Genomic DNA, 23295 nt, shown 5'->3' on the forward strand with positions numbered 1-23295 from the left:
CGACTGTCCATTTCCCTCCATAGATGCGGCCTGACCTGTTGAGTTCCTCTAGTGTTTTGTGTGTTGCTCCAGATTCCAGCCTCTGAAGTCTCTTGTGTCTCCCACTGCCAACTTTTCTCAGCTTTTTGAGTTTATTTATAGGTTTTTCCTTTCCTTTGTTTTTAAACATGTTTCTGTTCCTTTTTGAATGAGGGTGTAAAATCTGGGTTACCAACATGTCCAAGGAGGATTGGAAATAATGGCCAGTAGTTGTGTAAATTTGACCCTCCCCCACCCCCCCCACCCCCACCACCAGACCTAGTCACATTTATCTGAAGTAGAGCCAGCTTCTCTATTATCCCCGTATCAATGTTAAACCACCTGGTATCTGAAGGAGCCACAGGGTCTTTGGAAGCAGCTTCCTCCTTGGTAAAGACAGATACTTGGATTTTCTTTCGGGTCCGTATTTGGCCACACAGTTCCTCGTACAGCCATTCATTGCTTAAGTAAACTACAGAAGACTCTGGATTCCCTCCTTCTGTGTCCAACGTGCATATTTGCTCTTTGCCCTTGTTTCAGTTTTACTCCCTCTCTATTCTTTCCGTATGTGCCTGATACCCATCTGATACCCCATGATACCCACCTGATGCTTCAGCTGATGCCCACGATGCCCACCTGTCACGAACCAGCAACAAAAGAAACACACTGAGCATGATTCAGTGTTAAAAACTATTTTATTAATCACTACTTATGATAATACGTAAAATAAAAGTAAAAATGGTAGTATGTTAGAATTCAAAAATGTTAAACCTCGAACGTTAACCCCAAAACTAAACTCGTCGTGTGTGTGTGTGACAAAGTCCAAAACTCCCAGTTCCGGAATGGTTCTTAAAGTTCAGTTCCGCAAGCCATAAGGTGAAACATGAGCAAGGGCTTCTTCAACAACCACCGTTGTCTGAAGATAAGACGTAGACGTAGAGAAACATAGAGAGAGTAAATACGAAATCCAAATGTTCCACGATGGAACCCAAACGACACCAGTGTTTACTCGGTAGTGACTTCCTCACCCCGAAAAGCATCCGAACCGTGGTCGTCCACACACAAATACCTGTTTCCTTCTACAGGTCAGCAACAAAGTGAACTCCACCGGATTACTTCCAACTTCCATACATGGATTTCTATGGCAAACACAGTTATTGTTTCTCATCCATCGATAGAGAAAACAAGCAGGCTGGTGTCTCTCTCCCTTCTCTCTCTCTCTCCTTCTTTCTTCTTCTTCTGACCTCTTCAACAACGTCATTACGTCCTTTATCTTCTATTGACGTAAGCACGCCCCACACACACATACACACACACTCTCTATCTTAAAGGGACTTTCACTGAGTCCGTAACACACCTGATACCCTCCTGTTGCTTCACATGATGCCCCATTTGATGCTTCACTTGATGCCCACCCAATGATTCATCTGATGCCCCACCTGATACCTTCTGCCCTTGATATTTTCTCAGATGATGCACACTCAGATTGATGAGCTGGGCACAGGCTGTAATTGGAGTAGCGTCCAACACCCAAACTAACGAGAGCTTCTGCACCATCCCTGCCCCAAAATCCACGTGCTGTTCAGATGATATTTTATCTTGCCCTTTGGAAACACATCCAATATGTACATAATGTGTGATGTGTTAATCATGTTAAATAACTAATTATAACATAACCATTCCGAGCCCTTTGAGGGCAGGTCCTGCATGGGTTCGATGCAAAGTACAGCTTCCATTTCACAGTTCCAGGCCGAGAACAGAACAGGTTTTATTTCTACTATTTAGTTACAGACCATCACTGTGTAATGGACGTGTTCGTTTGTACAGATGTCCGTAAGTTGATCTTGTCCGTAAGTCGGAAAATGCACAAAAATCACTCAGTATGGTAACCGTACCTCCAGAATATTGTACTGAATGGCATCAAAAGCACAGAAGACTGATAAGAAAGAACAATTACTAAATGTAGAGAGAGACCGGAAACTAATTCTGTCATTCATAGGAATAAATGTAACTACGTACGTTGTATTTTCGAATTTAATAATATTATGGGAGCTCGTTCGTATGTAGAGGTGTCCAAAAGTCAGGCGTTCGTAACCCGACGACAGCCTGTATTGGAAATGGGATTGCACATCCCCAACTGCCCATGAGGTGGTGCCAGTGATCCACATTCTTGAACCCATGCTACCCTCCTGGTGAAGGTACCTCCACAGAACTATCAACAGATTCAGATCCAGAAATTACAGAGCCACGGCAATGTTTCCAAGCCAGGATGGCGCGTGACCAAGGAAGCATTCAGGTGGTGGTGTTCCCTTGTGCCTGCTGCCTTTGTCGATCTTGGTGAATAAGTTGCAGGTTTGTGAGAGGATGTTGGATTAGCCTAGGTCCATAGTTGCAATACTTTTCAGAGATGGCACATACTCCGTCTCAACTCTCTGGTGGTGCAGGGAGTGAATCTTCTGAGCTGTTTTGTCTTCAGTTGTGTTGAGTATTTAGACCGCTGTTCACTCATCCAGCAAGGGAAGAGGAGGGACCTGAGGGACACAGGTTAAGTACAGAGTAAAGTTCCCTCTGCATTTCCCCCATCAGACCCTCCCAGTGTCGGCACGGCATGGGTTCAGATGTCAAGTTTCCAGAAAAACACCATGTATGGTGCACTGATTTCAATCCTGCTGTTGGCATAATGTACTCTAAATCAGCCAGAGTGATTGGTGAAATCTGTTCGTTATATTAACGTTCCTCAAAGATGTTGGAATGACATTGAGGAGACGCTAGCTGTGGGATGTCTGCCTCTCTGAACCACTGTTATAGTCTGAAGCATCGGAGGCTGAGGGGTGACATTGTAGAGGTTTATAAAATCATGAGGGGCATAGATAAGGTGGATGTCTTTTCCCCAGGGTAGGGGAGTCTAAAACCAGAGGGCATAGGTTTAAGGTGAGAGGGGAGAGACTTAAAGGAGACCTGCGGGGCAAGTTTTTCACACAGAGGGTGGTGGGTACATGGAACGAGCTGCCAGAGGAAGCTGTAGAGGTGGGTACAATTGCAACGTTTAACTAGCTCAGGTGGGTAACTAGGTCGGCACGGGTGGGTTGGGCCAAAGGGACTATTATTTATGCAGCTGCACGTTCCTGGCCAATGGAGACTGATGCATTGCCATCCAAGGAGTTGTGAATGGAAGGGGATATTGGGCAGTCACCAGTGAAGATCCCTTTCTTTTCCTGAAAGGAAAGCCATTGATGGAGCAGCTGAAGATGTTCGGGTGTAGGAGATTGAAAATCCTGGAGATAATTCACCTCCAACAATAACAGCCTCCGTCCCCTGCATCGGTTGTGATCTGGTCAGTGAAGACTTTTCCAGGAGTGAGATAGATCGGCTGGTTGAGTGGTGTCGCAACAAACTCCAACTCAATGTCAGCAAGACCAAGGAACTGATTGTGGACTTCAGGAAGGGGAAGTTGGGAGAACACACACCAGTCCTCATTGAGGGGTCGGCAGTGGAAAGGGTGAGCAGCTTCAAGTTCCTGGGCATCGACATCTCAGAGAATCTATTCTGGGCCCAACACATTGATGCCATCACGAATAAGGCAAACCAGCGGCTCTACTTCGTTGGGAGTTTGAGGAGATTTGGTATGTCACCAAGTTTCTATAGATGTACGGTGGAGAGCATTCTGACTGGTTGCATCACCGCCCGGTATGGAGCCTCCAATGCACAGGATCACAAGAGGCTGCAGAGGGTTGTAGGCTCAGCCAGCTCCATCACAGGCACAACCCTGCCCGCCATCGAGGACATCTTCAAGACGCGGTGCCTCAAGAAGGCAGCCTCCGTCACAAAGGATCCTCGCTATCCGGGACATGCCCTCTTCTCATTACTACCATCAGGGAGGAGGTACAGGAGCCTGAAGACCCACACTCAACGATCCAGGAACAGCTTCTTCCCCTCCGCCATCAGATTTCTGAACGGCCCATGAACCCATGAACACCACCTCGTTGTTCCTTTTTTTTTGCACTATTTATTTATTTTGTAATTTATTAGTAATTTTATGTCTTTGCACTGTCCTGCTGCCATTAAAAAACACATTTCAAGACAGTGATAAATAACCTGATTCTGATTCCCCTTGAATCTCATCCCTTCAGTTTCCTTGATGCCACACTCTGTCAGACGCTGCCTTGACTAAAGTGACTGTCACCTTGCTCTAGAGTTCAGTTTGCTTTAAGTTTCTTTGGATCAAAGCCTGGAGGTCTGGAGATGAATGGACAGGAAGACCAGGCACAGAGTAAAGCTCCCTCCACACTGTCCCGATGATACACTCCCAGGGCAGGTATAGCACAGCTTAGATAAAGAGGAGAGCTCCCACTACATTATGCCATAAAACAATTTAGTACATCTCCCCATCAGATACTCCCAGTGCAGACAGAAGACACAGAGTGAGGCTCCCTCTACACTATTCCCCACACATGAAAATAAAACAGGTTAGAAAAAGTTCCTTCTCTTTTCCATTAAACATTCCCAAGGCAGGAACAGCAAGGGTCGTGAAGTCTAGAATAAGTGGACAGGAAGAAAACAGGCACAGAGTAACACTTCCTCCACATGAACCCATCAGACATTTCAAATGTGGGTACAGCACTGGTCGGATACAGAACAAAATTTCCTCAGACATTCCCAGTTCAGATTATTAGATAGAGTAAGAAGAACTCTGTACGGTCATTAAACTCCCAGGGCAGGTACAGCACATATTGAATACAATGTGAAGCTCCCCCTATACTGTCTACATCAGGCACTTCTGGTGTACATACTGCACAGGTTAAATACAGAATAAAGGTGCCTCAACACTTCCCCCATCAGACCCTCCCAGTGTCGGCATGGCATGGATTATATGTAAAGTTTCCATAAAAGCACCATGTGTGGTGCAGTGATTTCACTCCAGCTGTTGACATAATGTTCTCTAAATCAGACTGAGTCATTAGTGAAATCTATTCATTACATTAAATGAAATAACATTAATTCAACATCTTTTATGTGTCTAGAACTTCATACAACTTTCATTTCACAAATACATTGTATTTAATTCTGTAAGAAATGGCAATTTAAAATTATACAAAAAGAGTGAGGTCCTTATTATCCAGGCTGTAGTCCTGCTCCGAACAATTCCTCCTGCATCAGAATGGCCCTGGGCCACTCAGCACAGGCTTCCTCATTTGGTCTGCAGGTCCTTGGGTCCAAAGGACATGGGCAGCAGTTCTTCAACCGTCATGGTCTTGCAGCTCATATCTGGTTTTGTCATGTGGACCTCCCACTTTGTTCCAAACTGCACTGGGAGAGGGGGAGAGAAGGGGAGGGAAGGAGAGAGGGGAGGTAGATATGTTGATAATTCCTACATAGACACGCATTCTTCAAAGCTGGTAGATTTTCCTTCCCAAACTTTATTAATAAAGACCAATTAATTAGTCCCAGACTGACCCCTGACCCCAGACTGACCTGACCACAGACCGACCCCAGACCCCAAACCGACCCCAGGCCCCAAACCGACCCAAGACCGACCTCGGACCCAGACCAACTCCTGACCCCAGACCCCCCCCGATCCGAGACTGACCTGACCCCAGACCGACCCCAAGACCCCCAAGACCGACCACAGACCCCAGAAGGACCACAGACTGACCCCAGGCCCCAGACTGACCCTTGACCGACTCCAGGCCCCAGACTGACCCCTAACCCCAGACCGACCCCAAGACCGTCCACAACCCAGACTGAGAGTTCTGACTGAGCCCCAGTCTCCTGGTGAGCACAGGTCGTCACTGCCCACATCTCTCCATCCATCAGGTTAATGAGCCACTGGGATATACTTGACATAAGATCTCACCTCTCTCATGACCTGCCTGCATGCTCCACAGGGAGTGATGAAGTGATCTGCCCTGTCACTGCAAGGAAGTGGAACATCTTTAAAATCTCATCAGCAGCAGCCCCGGACCTATTACTTTATATAAGCAGAGTATCAGTGAGTGTGCAATTTAACTGGACCTGCTGTCAAGAGGTGATATCCCAATCTTACGTCCTACACGGTCACCTTGGTTAATGGCAATTCTAGAATTCAGTCAATCCAGAATTCTCAAGGGTTCTGCCATCCGCGGTATAGAATTCCCATTGACTCCCCATTAAAGTGATTTTATTTATTTACTTTCTGGGATCCAGGTAGTAGTGACAGGACCAGCATTAATGCCCATCCCTAAATCCTCTTGAGAAAGGGGTTTGGAGCAGCCACCTTGAACCACTGTGTTTGTTCTGGTGAAGGTGCTCCCTTACAATGTACAAAATTCCGAATTCTTCTCCCAGGCTAATGTGAAGGATTCACACAGAGTCACGGCCAGGTTCTTACCTAAGCTTCACAGAATTCCCATTCTTCCCTATCCCAGTATTCAGATTTCACAAAGACTATCACTCCTGGGCACAGAATTTTCAAGGTCTTTCCCATCCCAGTGTTTGGAATTTCCAGAGAAACCTCCATCCCACTGCACAGAATTTGGAAGGAACTTCTTATTGCTGTGTTTCGAATTCTTCCCCCCCACGCCAATCTGTACCATTGCTGCTCTTTCTCTATCCCAGTGTTGAGAATTCCCAAGTAATCCCCCATCTCAAACCATTCCCAGGCTCTGGCAATTCCCAATCAGTGGGAAGCCGGAACCTGAGGAATCTTATTGCAAAGGAATTGGAGTTAAGTTTTGTTGCAATTGTACACGGGGTTGGTGAGTTCACACCTGAAGCACTGCACACAGTTTTGGTCCCCTTACCTATGAAAGGATATAGTGACATTGGAGGCAAACCATAAGACTGCAAGACATAGGAGCAGAATAAGGCCATTCGGCCCATCGAGTCTGCTCCACCATTCAATCATGACTGATTTTTTTTTCAACCCCATTTGCCTGGCTTCTTCCCATAACTATAACCCCCTTACGAATCAAGAACCTGTCAATCTCCGCCTTAAATACACCTGACTTGGCCTCCACAGCCGTCTGTGGCAATGAATTCCACAGATTCACCGCCCTCTGGCTGAAGAAATTCCTCCTCATCTCAGTTTTAAAGAGGTGTCCCTTTATACTGAGGCTGTGCCATCGGATCCTAGACTCTCCTATTATTGGAAACATCCTCTCCACGTCCGTTCTATGCAGGCCTTTCAGTATTTGGCAGGTTTCTATGAGATCCCCCCGCATCCTTCTGAACTCCATCGAGTATAGGCCCAGAGACATCAAACGTCCCTCATACGTTAAGCATTTCATTCCCAGGATCGTTCTTGTGAACCTCCTCTGGACCCTCTCCAGGGCCAGCACATCTTTCCATAGATATGGCGCCCAAAGTCCAAAGGAGGTTCACCAGGCTAATTCATGGGATGAGAGAGTTGTCCTACCAAGAGAGGCTGGACAGTTTGGATCTGCACAGATGGAGTTAAAAGGAATTAGGAGTAATCTTATTGCGACATATAAGAGCCTTGACAGGGTAGATGTTGGGATCTTGGCGGGAGCAGCTCTAACAAGGGGACATAGTTACAAGATAAGGAGCTGGTCATTTAAAACTGAGTAGTGGGAAACTGGAAGATTGGGAAAACTTTAAGAAGCAACAAAGAACCAAAAAGCAAGCAGTAAGGAAATGGAAGATAGATTATTAAAGTAAATGAGTATAAAGTATAAAAACAGACCATAAAAGTTTTTGTAATTATATAAAGCGGAAGAGGGTGACTAAAGTGAACGTGGGTCTCTTGGAAGATGAGACGGGGGAATTAATATTGGGTAATGTGGAAATGGCTGAGGCCTTGAACGACTATTTTGTGTCAGTCTTCACGGTGGAGAACATGTCTAACACGCCAAAGAGAGATGTTATGGATGTGATGGGGAGGGTGAGGACCTCGTTACAAACACTGTCACTAAAGAGGTAGTGGTGAGCAAACTAGTGGACCTAAAGGTAGGCAAGTCAGCTGGTCCTGAAAGGATTGGCGGAAGTTATAGTAGAGGCATATGTGATAATTTACAAAAATTTTCTGGACTCTGGGCAGGTCCCGGTGGATCAAAGGACAGCGAATATCACACCACTGTTTAAAGAAGGATGTAGGCAAAAGGGAGGGAACTATAGGCCAGTTAGCTTAACGTCTGTAGTTGGGAAAATGCTTGAAGCTATCACTAAGGAAGAAATAGTGAGACATCTGGATAGAAATGGTTTCATCAGGCAGACACGGCATGGATTCAGGAAGTGCAGATCCTGTTTGACAAACTTATTGGAGTTCTTTGAGGATATAATGAGCACAGTGGATAGAGGGGAGCAGGTGGGTGTTGTATACTTGGATTTCCAGAAGGCGTTCGAGGGGACCGAGTGCAGTGTTTCTAAGTATACTGGTGACACTATATTGAATGGAAAAGAAAACTGTACAGAGAATGTGGAGAGCCTGCAGAGAGATATAGATAGGTTAAGTGAGTGGGCAAATCAGGGTCTGGCAGATGGAGTACAATGTTGGTAAATGCGAGGTCATCCACTTTGGAAGGAAAAATAGATCAGGTCATTATTTCAATGGTGAAAGATTGCAGCACGCTGTTGTGCAGAGGGACTTGGGAGTGCTTGTGCATGAATCGCAAAAGGTTGGTTTGCAGGAGCAACAGGTTATCAAGAAGGCAAATGGAATGTTGGCCTTCGTTGCTAGAGGGATTGAATTTAAGAGCAGGGAGGTTATGCTGCAACTCTACAGGGTACTGGTGAGGCTGCACCTGGAGTACTGTGTGCAGTTCTGGTCCCCTTACTTGAGGAAAGATATACTTGCTTTGGAGGCAGTACAGAGGAGGTTCACCAGGTTGATTCTGGAGATGAGGGGTTAGCCTATGAGGAGAGGTTGAGTCGCCTGGGACTATACTCACTGGAATTCAGAAGAATGAGAGGGAATCTTATAGAAACATATAGTATTATGAAAGAGATAGATAAGATAGAGGCAGGAAGGTTGTTTGCACTGGTAGGTGAGACTAGAATTAGGGGACATAGCCTCAAGATTCGCAGGAGTAGATTTAGGACAGAGATGAGGACAAACTGCTTTTCCCACAGAGTAGTGAATCTCTGGAATTCTCTGCTCAGGGAAGCAGTGGAGGCTACCTCATTAAATATATTTAAGACACAGTCAGATTTTTGCCTAGTAGGGGAATTAAGAGTTATGGGGAAAAGGCAGGTAGGTGGATCTGAGTCCACGGCCAGATCAGCCATGATCTTACTGAATGGCGGAACAAGCTCGACGGGCCAGGTGGCCGACTCCTGCTCCTATATCTTATGTTCTTATGTGCGTAGAAATTTCTGTTTGCTGAGGGTGGTGAATCTCTGGATCTTCTGCCCCCAGGAGTTGTGGTGTAGGTGAGGTGAAGGTAGATATATTTTTGGAAGAATGGGGGAAGGAGTGCTGTGGGGAACTGGCACAGAGCAGGAGATGAGGTCGGGGGCAGATCAGCCGTGATCATATTGAACGGTGGGGCAGGTTTGAGGGGCCGAGTGGCCTCCTCCTGCTCCGATTTTCTCGTGCTCCCGGGAAGTGGGCAGCACATCTAAGCCTCCGTGTGACACACAGGGTCCCGCTCTCTCCCAGCTTCTCCACTGTCACCCCGTGAAGCCTGAACTTCACCTGTCCCTCCCGATCCCAGAGTGTCTGCAGCAGGACGTGTTACTGAGGGAGGACATGGAGGGTCAAAGTCTGGAGTAGACGGCTTGGGTAAGCTGGGAGACAGTGGCTGGTGGGGTGGTGGTGGGGGGGGGGGGGGGGGTGATCGGTGGGAGGGGTGGTGGGGAGAAGTCCGAATGCCTCGATTCGCTCGGGTTTCCAGATGTCGTCTCACAGGACGGTGGGTACCTGGCGATGGCTATCGACTTGAAGTTGGTGCAGCCTTCTGACACAGCCTTGTGAATGGCAACTCTCTCAGCACAGATCCCCACCGTCAGACTTGCATTTTCAATGTTACAGCCTGGAGAAAGAGGAGGACAGGTCAGAGTCCAGGTTCCGCAACACCTCTTTGTCCTATACCCTCGGATTTATACCTTCCCTCAGCCAGAAGGCCTGACCTCGGATTTACCTCCTCCCTCACTCACAGGGACTGCTCCCTGTGAGATTTGTCCCCTGGGAGGCCAACCGGTGCCGGTTTTCTCCCGGGGTGAGTCGGCGTCCTGGTAACCGGGGGATTAGTGTGAATGGGTGGTTGGTGGTTGGAACAGACCGACCCCAACGTTCGTTCATGACCGCTCTGCGTCAGGAGGGGCTGGAGGAAATACACCGCTGGGGGTGTGGGGCTGGGGGGAAGGATCCCTGACTCATCCCCTCCTTCACCTCCCCCTCCATTACCTCCAGCTGGGAGCAAGCCACAGTGGTGGGTGAGTCAAGACCTTCCCCTTCTGTACACTCCAGTTGTTCTGCAGGTCATGCACTGGGGCTGGATTCCCTGACTGGTGAGGTAAGTCTGCAGATTACGTGGTACGCCTCAACCTCAACGCAGCCCTGCCTCAGCCCTGCAGGGTCCCCACTTCCCACCACACTCCACCACCATGCTCTCCATTGTTCCTCTGTACCACCACCCATCCCGAGCCCTCTCTCCAACCGCCGCCCTGTGCCTTTCCTGCAGCCCTTTGCCCCAGCCGTGTGCCACCAATCGCACCCCTCCCCCATCCTCCCCGTCTCCCTGTCCCACTTGGGAGTAGACCTTAAATCTTCCAAAGGAACAATGACTGTGTGTTATGGACAACTGTGAGGGAAGCCAGGTGTGGGAGACGTATCAACGGAGAACAGGTGGAGGGAGAATTGGAATAAAAGGTCAAAGAGGAACAGCTTAAAGGAGGAGGCTCAGGAACAGGTCTAGAGGAAGGGAGGAAGCGATGGGGTAAGAGGTCGGGGGGGGGCAGGTCAATGGGGGAGGAAGGGTATGGTTAAAATTCAATGACGAAGAAATAAGAGCAGGTGTCCATAGTCTCCACAGCCCATCAAATCTACTCCACAATTAATACAAGAATGGCTGATCCTCAGATCTACATCTCCCTTCCCATCCCTGTCTATCCTTGAACTCACAGTGCCCAAAATTCTACCAAACTCCGTCTTGAATTAACTCAGTGACTGGGCATCCAGCTTCCCTGCATGAAGGGTTTCAAAGGAGAAACCTTCCTCTCCACCCCAATCCCATACGGCCAGACCCTGGTCCTGAGACCCTGTCTGCTGGCTCCAGATACCCCAGGTGGGGATCTGTCCTCTCAGAAGCTTATTCTCTTCAGTAAAATCATCTCCTGTTCTTCTCCAGTCCAGGGAGTGCAAGTTCATTTCATTCATTCTCCTAATGGACACCACTTGCCTCAAGAATCAGCTCAGTCCTCGTCTGTTGTACATCTAACACAGGTAGGGGTCAAAACTAGAGTCGTAGAGAGGTACAGCATGGACACAGGCCCTTCGGCCCACCAAGTGCATGCCGACCATCAGTCACCCGTTCACACCAATCCTACATCAATTCCATTTTTTATTCTCCCCACATCAACTCGTCAACTACCCCCCCCCCCCCCCCCCCAGATTCTACCACTCACCCACTCACTAGAGGCAATTTACAGTGGCCAATTAACACACGTTTTTGGGATGTGGGAGGAAACGGGAGCACCCAGAGGAAACCCACGGGGTCACAGGGACCACACAGACAGCACTGGAAGTCAGGATCGAACCTGGGTCACTGGAGCTGTGAGGCAGCGGCTCTTCTAGCTGCGCCACCGTACCGTGGTCTCTATATAACTGCCCTTAATACAGTCTCTCCAAGGCTCCACCTGTTCGGGTATCGTCACTGAACCTGGCTCCATTGTATCTAATTCCCTCAACCCAGTCACCTGCCCTGGGCGAGCAGTGCGCGGACTTGTTGAGTGTTGGGTGCTGGTCAGATCCCTCACCCGTGAAGATCCTTCCATCTTCGGTCAGGAGAGCAGCACCCACTGGGAACTTGCTGTATGGAGAATATGAAAAGGCCTTGGCCTCGTGGCTTTTCCGAATCAACTTGTCTGCCTCCTCTGCTTTCTGGGTGGCTGTCTGGTCAGCAGGAGTGCACATCCCGTCCTGTCCTGCACAACTGATGGAGTTTTAGAAAACGTTGAGAAGGCCTCTGTAGCTCAAAGTGTCAGACGCGACCTGCCGCACCATCCATGCGCTGACAAACACTGACTGAGTGTGTTCCGTGGGTCTCTGGAGCTGTGTAAACACAGGACAGCAGCACACGTTGAGACCATTGACCTTTATCAAGTGAAACAGGCATTCCACACAGCATTTACACCGTAACCAGGACTGTCAGACCCCCCTGTCTGCAAGGGGGGCAGACTTTCATCTGAGAGAGCTGGCGTGGGGGATGGGGGGGCTGCTGGGAGTGAGCTGGAGCTCTGCTGGGAGTGAGTGGGAGTTCTGCTGGAAGTGAGTGGCAGTTCTGCTGGAGTGGAAGTTCTGCTGGGAACAGGTGGCAGCTGTGCTGGGAGTGAGTGGGAGTTCTGCTGGGAGTGAGTGGGAGTTCTGCTGGGAGGCAGCAGGCACTGTTCTGGGAGCGGGTAGCAGCTGTGCTGGGAGTGAGTGGGAGCTCAGCTGGAAGTGAGTGGCAGTTCTGCTGGAGTGGAAGTTCTGCTGGGAACAGGTGGCAGCTGTGCTGGGAGTGAGTGGGAGTTCTGCTGGGAATGATTAGGACTTTCTGCTGGGACACCTGCATCCATTCCTACTCATGCTCCTTGCCTATTTCTCCAATGCACTGCTGCTGCCTCCTGCACTCAATCAAAACTTGAAAGTATCATTACTTTTGCCAGCAGTTTCCACCCTGCCCTCACCTTCGTTGGTGACTCCCCCCTTCCCCCTCCGGATCCTTGTCTCCATCACAAGGGATTAGCTAGCCGTGAACATCCATTACAAGCCCACAGACTCCCCTAGCTACGGTGACACTACTCCCTCCCACCCTGCCTCGTGTAGGGATTCCATTCCACTCTCCCAGTCCCTCCATCTGCTGATGAGATTTCCCTCAGGTGCCTCCTTCCTGATCCGTGGCTTCCCAACTCACACTGTTGACAGAGCTATTGTCCTCATTTCACCTATTTCCCACGCCTCTGCCTTCGCCGTTCCCTCTTCCAGGACAGAGTAAGAGCAGAGTTCCCATTGTCCCCCCCCCCCACCCCACCCGCCTCTGCACTCGAGATCATCCACCATACTTTCCGTCATTCAATGCGATTTCACCAAAGTCAAAGTCGAGTTTATTGTCACATGCAGCAGCATCACAGGCACATAGCATTATAGACACAACATTCACAAAACCATAAATTATACAAGAAAGAACACAATTAGGACAAAAAAAAGTCCATTGTAGTGCAAAGTGGTCACAGTGTTGCTGTAATGAGGTAGTGATTAGGGTTTTGCAGGTTGGTTCAAGAACCGAATGGTTGAAGGGAAGTAGCTGTTCTTGAACCTGGTGGTGTGGGACTTCAGGCTTCTGTACCTCCTGCCTGCTGGGAACTGTGAGAAGAGGGCATGGCCCAGATGGTGGGGATCTTTGATGTTGCCTTCTTGAGACAGCACATCATGTAGATACTTTCAGTGGTGGGTAGGGATGTGCCCATAATATATTGGGCTGAGACCACTACCCTGCAACTCCTTATGACCTTGTGCATTTGAATTGCCGTACCAGACCATGATGCAACCTGCAGTACATCTGTAGAAGGTTGTTAGCATGTTCGATGACAAGCCGAACCTCCTTAACTTTCTAACAAAGTAAAGACGCTGGCGTGCCTTCCTTGTGACCACCAGACACATATCCTGCATTCTACTTCACAACCTGCTCGTCTGTCTCCATCGGCCAGCCCGCCCCCTTTCCCATGCAGCTACAGAAGATGTAACACTTGTCCTTTCACCCTGTGCCTCCCCACCATCCAGGGGCCCAAAGAGTTCTTTCAGGTGAGGCAGTGATTCCCCTGCTTCATATCTGGGGTACTGGTTTTGGCCTTAACAACGTGGTCTCCTCAACATTGGAGAAACCAAACACAGATTGGATGATGTCTTTGCAGAATACCTGCACTCATTACCTGGGGGCAACACAAAGCACCCTGTGGACTGCCCCTTTAATTCTCCATCCCCCTCCTTCTCAAGTCAAGTTCAAGTTTATTCTTGTCATAGGCAGACATACCCAGGGTGTAAATGCCATGAAGATTAGCTTTCTGCAGCAGCACATTACATTATGAACATGACAAACACAAGTCAACATAAACTTAAATTAAGATAAATTATACATTGTAGCGATGGGCTACGCACTGAGCTAGGAATAACGACATGTAGTCGGTGGGTTGAACTCGAGACTGGTTTATTTCGAATCTTGCTGTGCTGGCTCAAGCAGTTAAGCTCCCGCGCTCGACGCGTGGCGATGACGTCAGAGGTGTGTCAACCGAACCTCATCCCGCGCGCAGGCTTTCTCCCCTCGCTGTTGAAGAAGGCCCAGTGCCATTTTGTGGCTGGCCTGTCTGCTGACGCGCGCACCGACTTTGGAGCCAGCTCGCTTGCATTGAAGGTGGGTCATCACATAACCCCCCCAGAACCGGCGATAAACCCCCCAAAGTCCACGGCCTGGATCAGTCGCTGTTTGGGCGGTCTGCCTCTGCGCAGCAGAGCCTGAACCTCGACCGGCTGCGCCAAGTCCACATGGGCTGGTTTGAGCCGGTCCACCATGAAAACTTCCTCTTTCCCCCCAATGTCTAGGACATACGTGGACCCGTTGTTCCTGAGTACCTTGAATGGCCCCTCGTGCAGCCGCTGTAGCGGTGTCCAGTGTGCGCCCCTCCATACAAATACAAACCTACAGTCCTGCAGGTCTTTGGATATGCAGGTGGGGATCTGTCCGTGCCGTGAAGATGGTATGGGGGCCAGGTTGCCGAGCCTCTCTCGTAGTCTGTCCAGGACTGCTGCGGGTTCTTCTCCTTGCCCCCTTGGGGCTGGTATGAACTCTCCTGGGACGACCAGGGGTGTGCCGTACACCAGCTCGGCCGACGAGGTGTGCCGATCCTCTTTGGGTGCTGTGCGGATTCCGAGCAGGACCCAGGGGAGCTCGTCCACCCAGTTAGGCCCTTTCAGGTGGGCCATGAGAGCCGACTTCAAGTGACGGTGGAAACATTCCACTAATTCATTCGACTGTGGGTGGTAGGCAGTTACGTGGTGTAACCGTGCTCCCAACAGGCTGGCTGTGGCCGACCACAGGCTGGAGGTGAACTGGGCACCTCTGTCGGAGGTAATGTGGGCCGGTACCCCGAAGCCTGCTACCCAGGTTGCGAACAGTGCTCGGGCGCAGGAATCAGCGGAGGTGTCAGTGAGTGGGGCCGCCTCTGGCCATCTCGTGAACCAGTCTACCACAGTTAGGAGGTAACGTGCTCCTCTCGACACTGGCAGGGGCCCCACGACATCCACATGAATGTGGTCAAACCTCCGGTGGGTGGGTTCGAACTGCTGCGGCGGGGCTTTGGTGTGCCGCTGCACCTTGGCTGCTTGACACTGCACGCACGTTTTGGCCCATTCACTGACCTGTCTGCGAAGGCCGTGCCACACGAACCTACTGGAGACCATCCGGACGGTTGTCCTGATGGATGGGTGCGCCAAACCGTGTATGGAGTTGAAAACTCGCCGCTGCCAGGCTGCCGGGACAATGGGGCGAGGTTGGCCGGTAGCCACGTCACACAGGAGGGTCCTCCCACATGGTCCTACTAGGAAGTCCTGCAGCTGCAAACCCGAGACTGCGGTCCCGTAGCTGGGCAACTCGTCATCTGCCTGCTGCGCCTCCGCTAGTGCTGCACAGTCCACCCCCTGGGACAGGGTCTGGATAGCTGGCCTGGAGAGTGCGTCCGCCACGACATTGTCCTTTCCCGAGACATGCTGGATGTCCGTCGTGTACTCGGAGATGTAGGACAGATGTCACTGCTGGTGGGCCAACCAGGGATCGGACACCTTCATGAACGCGAAGATCAACGGTTTGTGGTCCGTGAACGTGGTGAATGGCCTGCCCTCTAAGAAATACCTGAAATGTCGGATGGCCAGATATAGTGCTAACAGCTCCCGGTCGAAAACACTGTACTTGAGTTGAAGAACACCAGGGGTTCTCAGCGTCCCTCGATGAGTTGCTCCAGCACCCCACCGACTGCCGTGTTGGATGCGTCCACTGTGAGGGCGGTTGGAACGTCCATTCTGGGGTGCACCAGCATCGCGACGTCTGCCAAGGCTTCCTTGGTTTTGACGAAAGCGGCCGCGGCCTCTTCATCCCAAGTAATGTCCTTGCCTTTACCCAACATTAGGGTGAATAAAGGGCGCATGACACGGGCTGCTAAGGGAAGGAAACAGCGGTAGAAGTTTACCATACCCACGAAATCCTGCAAGCCTTTGGCTGTGTTGGGCCAGGCGAAGTGGTGGATAGCATCTACCTTGGCGGGCAGGGGTGTTGCCCCATCTTTGGTAATCCTGTGGCCCAGGAAGTCGATGGTGTTGAGTCCGAACTGGCAGATGGCCAGGTTGATCGTGAGGCCAAAATCACTCAGGTGGGAGTAGAGCTGGCGGAGGTGAGACAGATGCTTCTGATGATTTCTGCTGGCTATGAGGATGTCATCCAAATAGATGTTCGCGAAGTCCAGGTCGCGTCCCACCGCATCCATTAGCCGCTGGAACGTCTGTGCGACATTCTTCAGGCCGAACGGCATTCGGAGGAACTCGAACAGGCCGAATGGGGTAATGAGTGCTGTCTTGGGGATGTCGTCAGGGTGTACCGGAATTTGATGGTATCCCCAGACGAGGTCCACCTTGGAAAAGATGATTGCCCCATGCAGGTTTGCTGCAAAGTCGTGTATGTGCGGCACGGGGTAGCGGTCTGGGGTTGTAGCCTCGTTCAGTCGACGGTAGTTGCCGCATGGTCTCCAGCCCCCGGCTGCTTTGGGCACCATATGTAGGGGGAAAGCCCATGGGCTGTCTGACCTCCGTACGATCCCCAATTCCTCCATCCTCTTGAACTCCTCCTTCGCCAGGCGGAGCTTGTCCGGGGGAAGCCATTGTGTGCGCGCGTGGAGGGTTGGTCCCTTAGTCAGAAATGTGGTGCTGTACTCCATGTCTGGGTATGGCTGCCGTGAACTGCGGTGCCAGAACCGATGGGAAGTTTGCCAGGATTCTGGTGAATTCGTTGTCCGACAGCGTGATGGAGTCCAGGTGCAGGGCCGGCAACTTGGCTTCGCCCAAAGAGAACGTCTGGAAAGTCTTGGCATGGACCAGCCTTCTCCCGTGCAAGTCAACCAGTAGGCTGTGAGCTTGCAAGAAGTCCGCCCCCAGGAGTGGTTGGGCCACAGCGGCCAGTGTGAAGTCCCACGTGAACTGGCTGGCGCTAAACGGCAGCTGCACTGTGCAGGTGCCGTAGGTGCGTATCGTGCTGCCGTTTGCAGTCCTCAGGGTGGGTCTCAGCTCCCTGTTGTGGGTGTTGTACCCCATCGGGGGTAAGACGCTGATTTCCGCTCCGGTGTCGACCAAGAAGCGGTGTCCCGACTGTTTGTCCCATACGTACAAGAGGCTGTTTTTGTGACCAGCTGCCGTAGCCATTAGTGGCGGCTGGCCTTGGCGTTTCCTGAGAACTCGCAGGGCGGGCGACACCGGCGGGCTTCTGCGCCCCACTGCTGGTGGTAGAAACACCATTGTACAGTGGCCTCCTCACTGCTGCCTCTGGGTTGTGTGCGCTCCGTTGCCGGGCCTGGTCTGTCCTGGCATTGGGCAGGTGGCTTGGTAATCTGGCCAACAGACGTCCCGCTTTCCTTCTTGGCCTTCCACAGCACGTCTGCCTGGGCCACTACCTTCCGGGGGTCACTGAAATCTACATCGGCCATGGGCAGATGTACGTCCTCGGGCAGTTGCTCTAGGAATGCCTGCTCGAACATGAGGCAGGGCTTGTGTCCGTCAGCCAGGGCCAGCATCTCGTTCATTAATGCTGATGGCGGCCGGTCCCCCAAACCATCCAGGTGCAGCAAGCAGGCACTGTGCTCCCGTTGTGAGAAGCCAAAGGTCCGTATGAGCAGCGCTTTGAATGCTGCGTACTTGCCTTCCTCCGGGGGCGACTGTACGAAATCCTCAACCTGGGCGGCTGTCTCCTGGTCAAGGGAGCTCACCACATAATAGTAACGCGTAGAATCAGAAGACATCTGCCGACTCTGGACAAACCACAGGCGTGGTCGCAGCGCCCAGAAGGGTGGCAGTTTCAGCGAAACTGCGTGAACGGATGAGGAGTCGATCATCTTCGGTCCAAATCCCGTTTGGACCGTCGGGGTCACCAATGTAGCGATGGGCTACGCACTGAGCTAGGAATAATGACACGCAGTCGGTGGGTTGAACTTGAGACTAGTTTATTTCGAATCTTGCCGCGCTGGCTTTTAAGCAGTTAAGTTCCCGTGCTCAACATGCGGCGATGACATCAGAGGTGTCAACCGAACCTCTTCCCTCGTGCGGGCTTCCTCCCCTCGCTGTTGAAGAAGGCCCAGTGCCATTTTGTGGCTGGCCTGTCTGCTGACGCACGCGCCGACTTCAGAGCCAGTTCACTTGCGTCAAAGGTGGGTCGCCACAACATAACTTAAACAATGAAATAAACATAACAGTCGAAAGAGGGAAAAAGAAATATAGTCCGAGGTAGTGTTGGGGTTTTTCAAATCGGTTCAAGAACCTGACGGCAGTGGGGAAGAAGCTGTTGTTGAACCTTGAGGTGTGGGTCTTCAGGCTCCTGTACCTCCTGCCTGATGGCAGCATCGAGGAGTGGGCACGGCCTGGATGGTGGGGGGGGGGGGGGTGGTCCCTGATGATGGATGTCGCTTTCCTGAGACATCCTCATGATGTCCTCGATGGTGGGGAGAGCTGTGTTCATTCTGATGTCTCTGACCTCCCTGCCTGTAACCTCCTGTACTGTTCCAACGAGGCCTACCAGGAGCGTGAGGACCAGGACCTCACCGTCTGCCTGGGGCACGTTGTAGCCTTCTGGACACAATATCAAATTCAACAATTTCACGTAACCTCTCCCCACGGACGCTGCCTGATCCGCTAGGCATTTCCAGCATCCTCCTTTGGTTCAATTCGCTGAACCTGCTCTCACTGGCATTCCAAAGCACTTACAAGTCCCTTTGTTTTCTCTCTCTCTTTTTCGAACTCCCCTCTTTAATCTATTTACCAAACAGCTTTGTCAATGGCTCATCACCACGGCAACCCTGTCTCACCCTTCAACTGATTGTTGCCTTTGTCCTATCCGCCTCACCACACCCTTTCAGCAAATTAAAGCAAACATCCTCTCTCTGTCCCAGTTTCAATGGAAAGACTTTGACCTGACGCATTAACTGTTTCTCCTTCCGTTGAAGCTGCTGGACCTGCTGAGTGTTCCCAGCACAACCCCTGCAGTTTATAGCCGCAGGGGTTGTGCTGGGAGTGGCTGAGAGTTCTGCCAGGAGTGGGCAGGGACTTTGCCGAGACAGTCAGCCTGCTCGTTGGCTACACTGTTGAGCCTGGGTATCTCAGCCTGCACACAGGGTGATTGATGGCACTGGCAGCCAACGTCCAAAGGAGACGTTTTCCCAGAAGCAGTTTGCTGATGGAGTCATCAGCTGGGGGAGGGTGGTGACGCTCTTTTACTTTGCCTGCAAACTAGTTGTGAAATTACGGGTTGTTTCTGTGGGTGAGGCCAGTGTGACAGTTAACGTGCTCATCAATTGGTCTGTTGTCTGGCAGCCAGATTGCTGCATTGGTAGATTGCACAGATGACATTGAGGTATTCACCAACTTCCTGATATCGAGCAATAGAATCATAGAATTACACAGCACAGAAACAGGCCCTTCGGCCCAACTGGCCCATGCCGACCAAGATGCCCCATCCAAGCTGGTCCCATTTGCAAGCGTTTGGCCCATAACCTTCTAAATCTTTTCAATCCATGTCCCTGTCCAACTGTCTTTTAAAAGTTGTTATTGTACCTGCCTCAACCACTTCCTTTGGCAGCTTGTTCCACATAGAGACCACCCTCTGTGTAAAAAAGTTGCCCCTCAAGTTCCTATTAAATCTTTCCCCTCTCACCTTAAATCTATGCCCTCTAGTTCTTGATTCCCCAACACTGGGGAAAAGACTGAGTGCATTCACCCTATATATACTCCTCATGATTTTATAAACCTCTCAGTCGCCTCTGCTCCGAGGAATAAGGTCCTGGCCTCTCCAAGCTCTCCCTATAACTCAATCCCTCAAGTCCTGGCAACATCTTGTAAATCTTTTCTGCACTCTTTCCAGTTTAATAGCATCTTTCCTATAACAGGGTGACTAAAACTTAAGGTAATACTCCAAGTGCGGCCTCACCAGTGTCCTGTACAACTGCACCGTGACCTTTCAAATTTTATACTCTGCGACCTGTATCTCCTCGTTGCCAGTCACTTCAACTCCCCCTCCCACACTATCACTGATATGTCAGTCCTCGGCCTCCTCCACTGCCAGGAGAATTCCAAGTTGAAACTGGAAGAACAGCACCTCATTTTCCATCTGGGGACCTTGCAGCCTAATGGCATGAACATTGAATCCTCCCACTTTAAGTAATCCCCACCCCCCTTCCCCACACCCCCCCCCCCCCACCAACCATACTTCTTCTCTTCTTCCCTTTCCTAGCCTACCTCTTTTTCTACTTCCCCTTTTTTCTCTCCTTACCTTTGACCCATCTCCCGGTGGATCTGCTCTCCCCTCCTCCCCCGCACCTGCCCATCACTATCTCTTACCTGCATCAACATACCACCACCTTATGCCCACCCCACCTCCCCTCTTTTGCCCACCTATCACTGCTCTGCTTTTCCCCTCCTATATATTGGGCTTCCCCTTTTCCTATCTTCAGTCCTGAAGAAGGGTCCTGACCCGAAACGTTGACCGCCTGCTTTTCTCCACAGATGCTGCCTGGCCTGCTGAGTTCCTCCAAGATCGTCGTGTTTTTCATCTAGAATCCAGCATCTGCAGTCCTTTGTTTCTCTTTTATACACAGTGCCCTGAATCATGAAGGCCAGCGTGCCAAAAGCCATCTTCACCACCCTGTCTACCTGTGACTCCACTTTCAGTGAACCATGTACTTGTACTCCAAGGTACCTCTGTTCTACAACACGGCCCAGGGACCTGCCGTTCACTGTGAAAATCCTGTCTGGATCTGACCTTCCAAAATGCAACACCTCGCACTTATCCCAATTAAACTTCATTTGCCATTCTTCAACCCATTTACTCAGTTGATCAAGATTCCCCCTGTAATTTTTGATAAACTTCTTCATTGTCCACTATACCACCTATTTTAGTGCAAACTTACTAACCATACCTTTTACTTGCTTATCCAAATCGTTGATATAGATGACAAACAACAATGGGCCCAGCATCGACCTCTGAGGCGCACCACAGGGCTCTGGTCTGAGAAACAACCTTCCATCATCACCCTCTGCTTTCCCTCATCAAGCCAACTGAGCCTTCCATTGTGGAATTCCCAGGAAAGGCAGCTAACAGACAAGAGACCGAGTTTCCAATTTCTCACCTGCACCTCAGTCTTTGAGTGGGGTAAAATGAACAACAGATGGTGTAGAAAGGATGAAGGGTGAGAGGCAGTGACGGGCTGCTCCACAAGGTCAGAGCTGCAAAAACTCTTCATTCTAAAATGCCTAATGGGGCATTGTCAAATTCTACCGCAGCTGGACGACGAGTTCAGAACATTGCCTGAGGAAGACGTGTCAACTATAAATTTGTGTGAGCGGAAAGTGAATTTGAAACAGACTTTTTATTTCTTTAAAAAAAAGAGGAAAAAAATCAGCAATGCTTCCTAAACTATCGACTATTTCGAGCATTTACCGTGTTTATTTTTGTGGAAACTACGAGGTTGTAGAACCAGAGGCAAATTTTAACCTTTGATCCGTAGACTTCGTTGAGTTTTTGCACTGCTTTCTGATAATCCAACGATCGCCTTCCCGGGATGTAAAACAATACTCAAGGTCACCTTCCACCAGGCCTGGGTGGTGATGTGGACTCTGAACATCATTCCTGGAAGTTTGATCACATGAACATCGACTGTTTCCCCCCCATTCCCGTCCCATTGGTCGTGGCATCTGTCAGTCTTTACCAAGTTCTGCATTCCCTGCCAACCAGAAGCGAATGACTTGTTTCCTGAAAGGAAAGCCCTTGGTTGGCAGATCAGCCTCATGCCCAGAGTTCCCATAACTAAAAATAAGTGTACCCAGAAAATGTAAGGTGGCCAAATGGTTTCTCTTGAGCTGGAGCTCTTAGATCCTGGAGCAATGCAGATCCTGGTTGATTATGTTGGGGTAGATGGATCTGGTAGGACAGACTGGGTTTTCCGAGCTCTGCTATAAATAACTCTCCATATACAATAACATTTGCAAAGGAGGGGGATACCAGGCCCCTCAGACCTGCCCTGCCATTCCATATGATCATGGCAGTTCTGCCCCAAACCTCCACTCTTCTTCCCAATTCCCCGTGGCCCTCAATTCCTTCTTTTTAAATATCTCCGAAGATCTCGCCTCCCACAACCCACGTAGGTAGGAACTCCAGAGATTGCAATCCCTGCAAGAAGTTCCATGTACCTCAATCTGAAATGTCAGCTCACCTATCTTGTAACTGCATCCCCTCGTCTGAGATTCTCCCACTAACGGAAATATCTAAAACCATCCCTGTCGTTTTCCTTAAGACGCTAACTTTCGATAAGATCACACTACATTGGAGGAGGGCTGTTTCTCTGACTGGAGGTCTGTACCCACATATGTGCGGTGTATCTTTAAGAACTGGTTTTACCATATGGTATGACTTGATACGTTGCAGAATAGTTGAGTTACTGCCTACAGTAAAGGACGTCGCTTCTAATGTTGTCTCCGTTTAGTTGTTGATAAGGAACCACACAAAGGCACATACAAACAGTAGGGGGCATTGAAGGGTATTCTCTTACCTGGCGTTGGGAACAGGAGACAGTAGATTTATACATCAATGTCTGGCGACTTCTCTCTACAGATCTGAAGGAACGGACTGACATTCCAAGTTTCAAAGAAAATTTAAAAAAGCAAAATGACATCAGAGCTCAGCAAGGAGCTGATTGGCTCGTGAGCAAAACTGCTTTCTTGGTTTCGGTGTGGGATTAAATGAAGATAATTGGGAAAACAGAACAGCTAATTACTTTTAAGTTAATAACTCACACCAATGAAATATTTGATTAACAAAAATTAATAATAGTCAAGTGATAGTT

General features: G+C 50.0%; 1 protein-coding gene across 9 annotated transcripts; it reads right to left on the minus strand.

The window, feature by feature from the left end:
- Positions 1-4059: 4059 nt before the first annotated feature.
- On the minus strand, positions 4060-23090 carry LOC127585678 (cytidine deaminase-like). 9 transcript variants are annotated; one of them, XM_052043346.1, is made up of 6 exons: positions 21894-22069; positions 21583-21761; positions 11932-12226; positions 9875-9986; positions 5873-5930; positions 4060-5320 (listed from the first exon to the last, which is right to left on the minus strand). In XM_052043346.1, exons 3-6 carry the CDS (start codon positions 12086-12088, stop codon positions 5207-5209), a joined length of 441 nt encoding a protein of 146 aa, XP_051899306.1. In that variant the 5' UTR covers positions 12089-12226; positions 21583-21761; positions 21894-22069; the 3' UTR covers positions 4060-5206. The 9 variants fall into 9 exon arrangements, with proteins under 9 accessions (XP_051899306.1, XP_051899305.1, XP_051899304.1 ...); XM_052043345.1 differs by lacking the exons at positions 21583-21761; positions 21894-22069 and adding an exon at positions 23002-23090; XM_052043344.1 differs by lacking the exon at positions 21583-21761.
- Between the last annotated feature and the right edge of the window lie 205 nt (positions 23091-23295).

The sequence above is a fragment of the Pristis pectinata genome, chromosome 33, assembly GCF_009764475.1.
Source record: "Pristis pectinata isolate sPriPec2 chromosome 33, sPriPec2.1.pri, whole genome shotgun sequence".
NCBI classification, from domain to species: domain Eukaryota; kingdom Metazoa; phylum Chordata; class Chondrichthyes; order Rhinopristiformes; family Pristidae; genus Pristis; species Pristis pectinata.

What these genes read in the sequence shown, in the direction of transcription:
- LOC127585678 (XM_052043342.1), bottom strand. Translation starts at nt 18,300, where the DNA reads ATGATCGACTCCTCATCCGTTCACGCAGTTTCGCTGAAACTGCCACCC.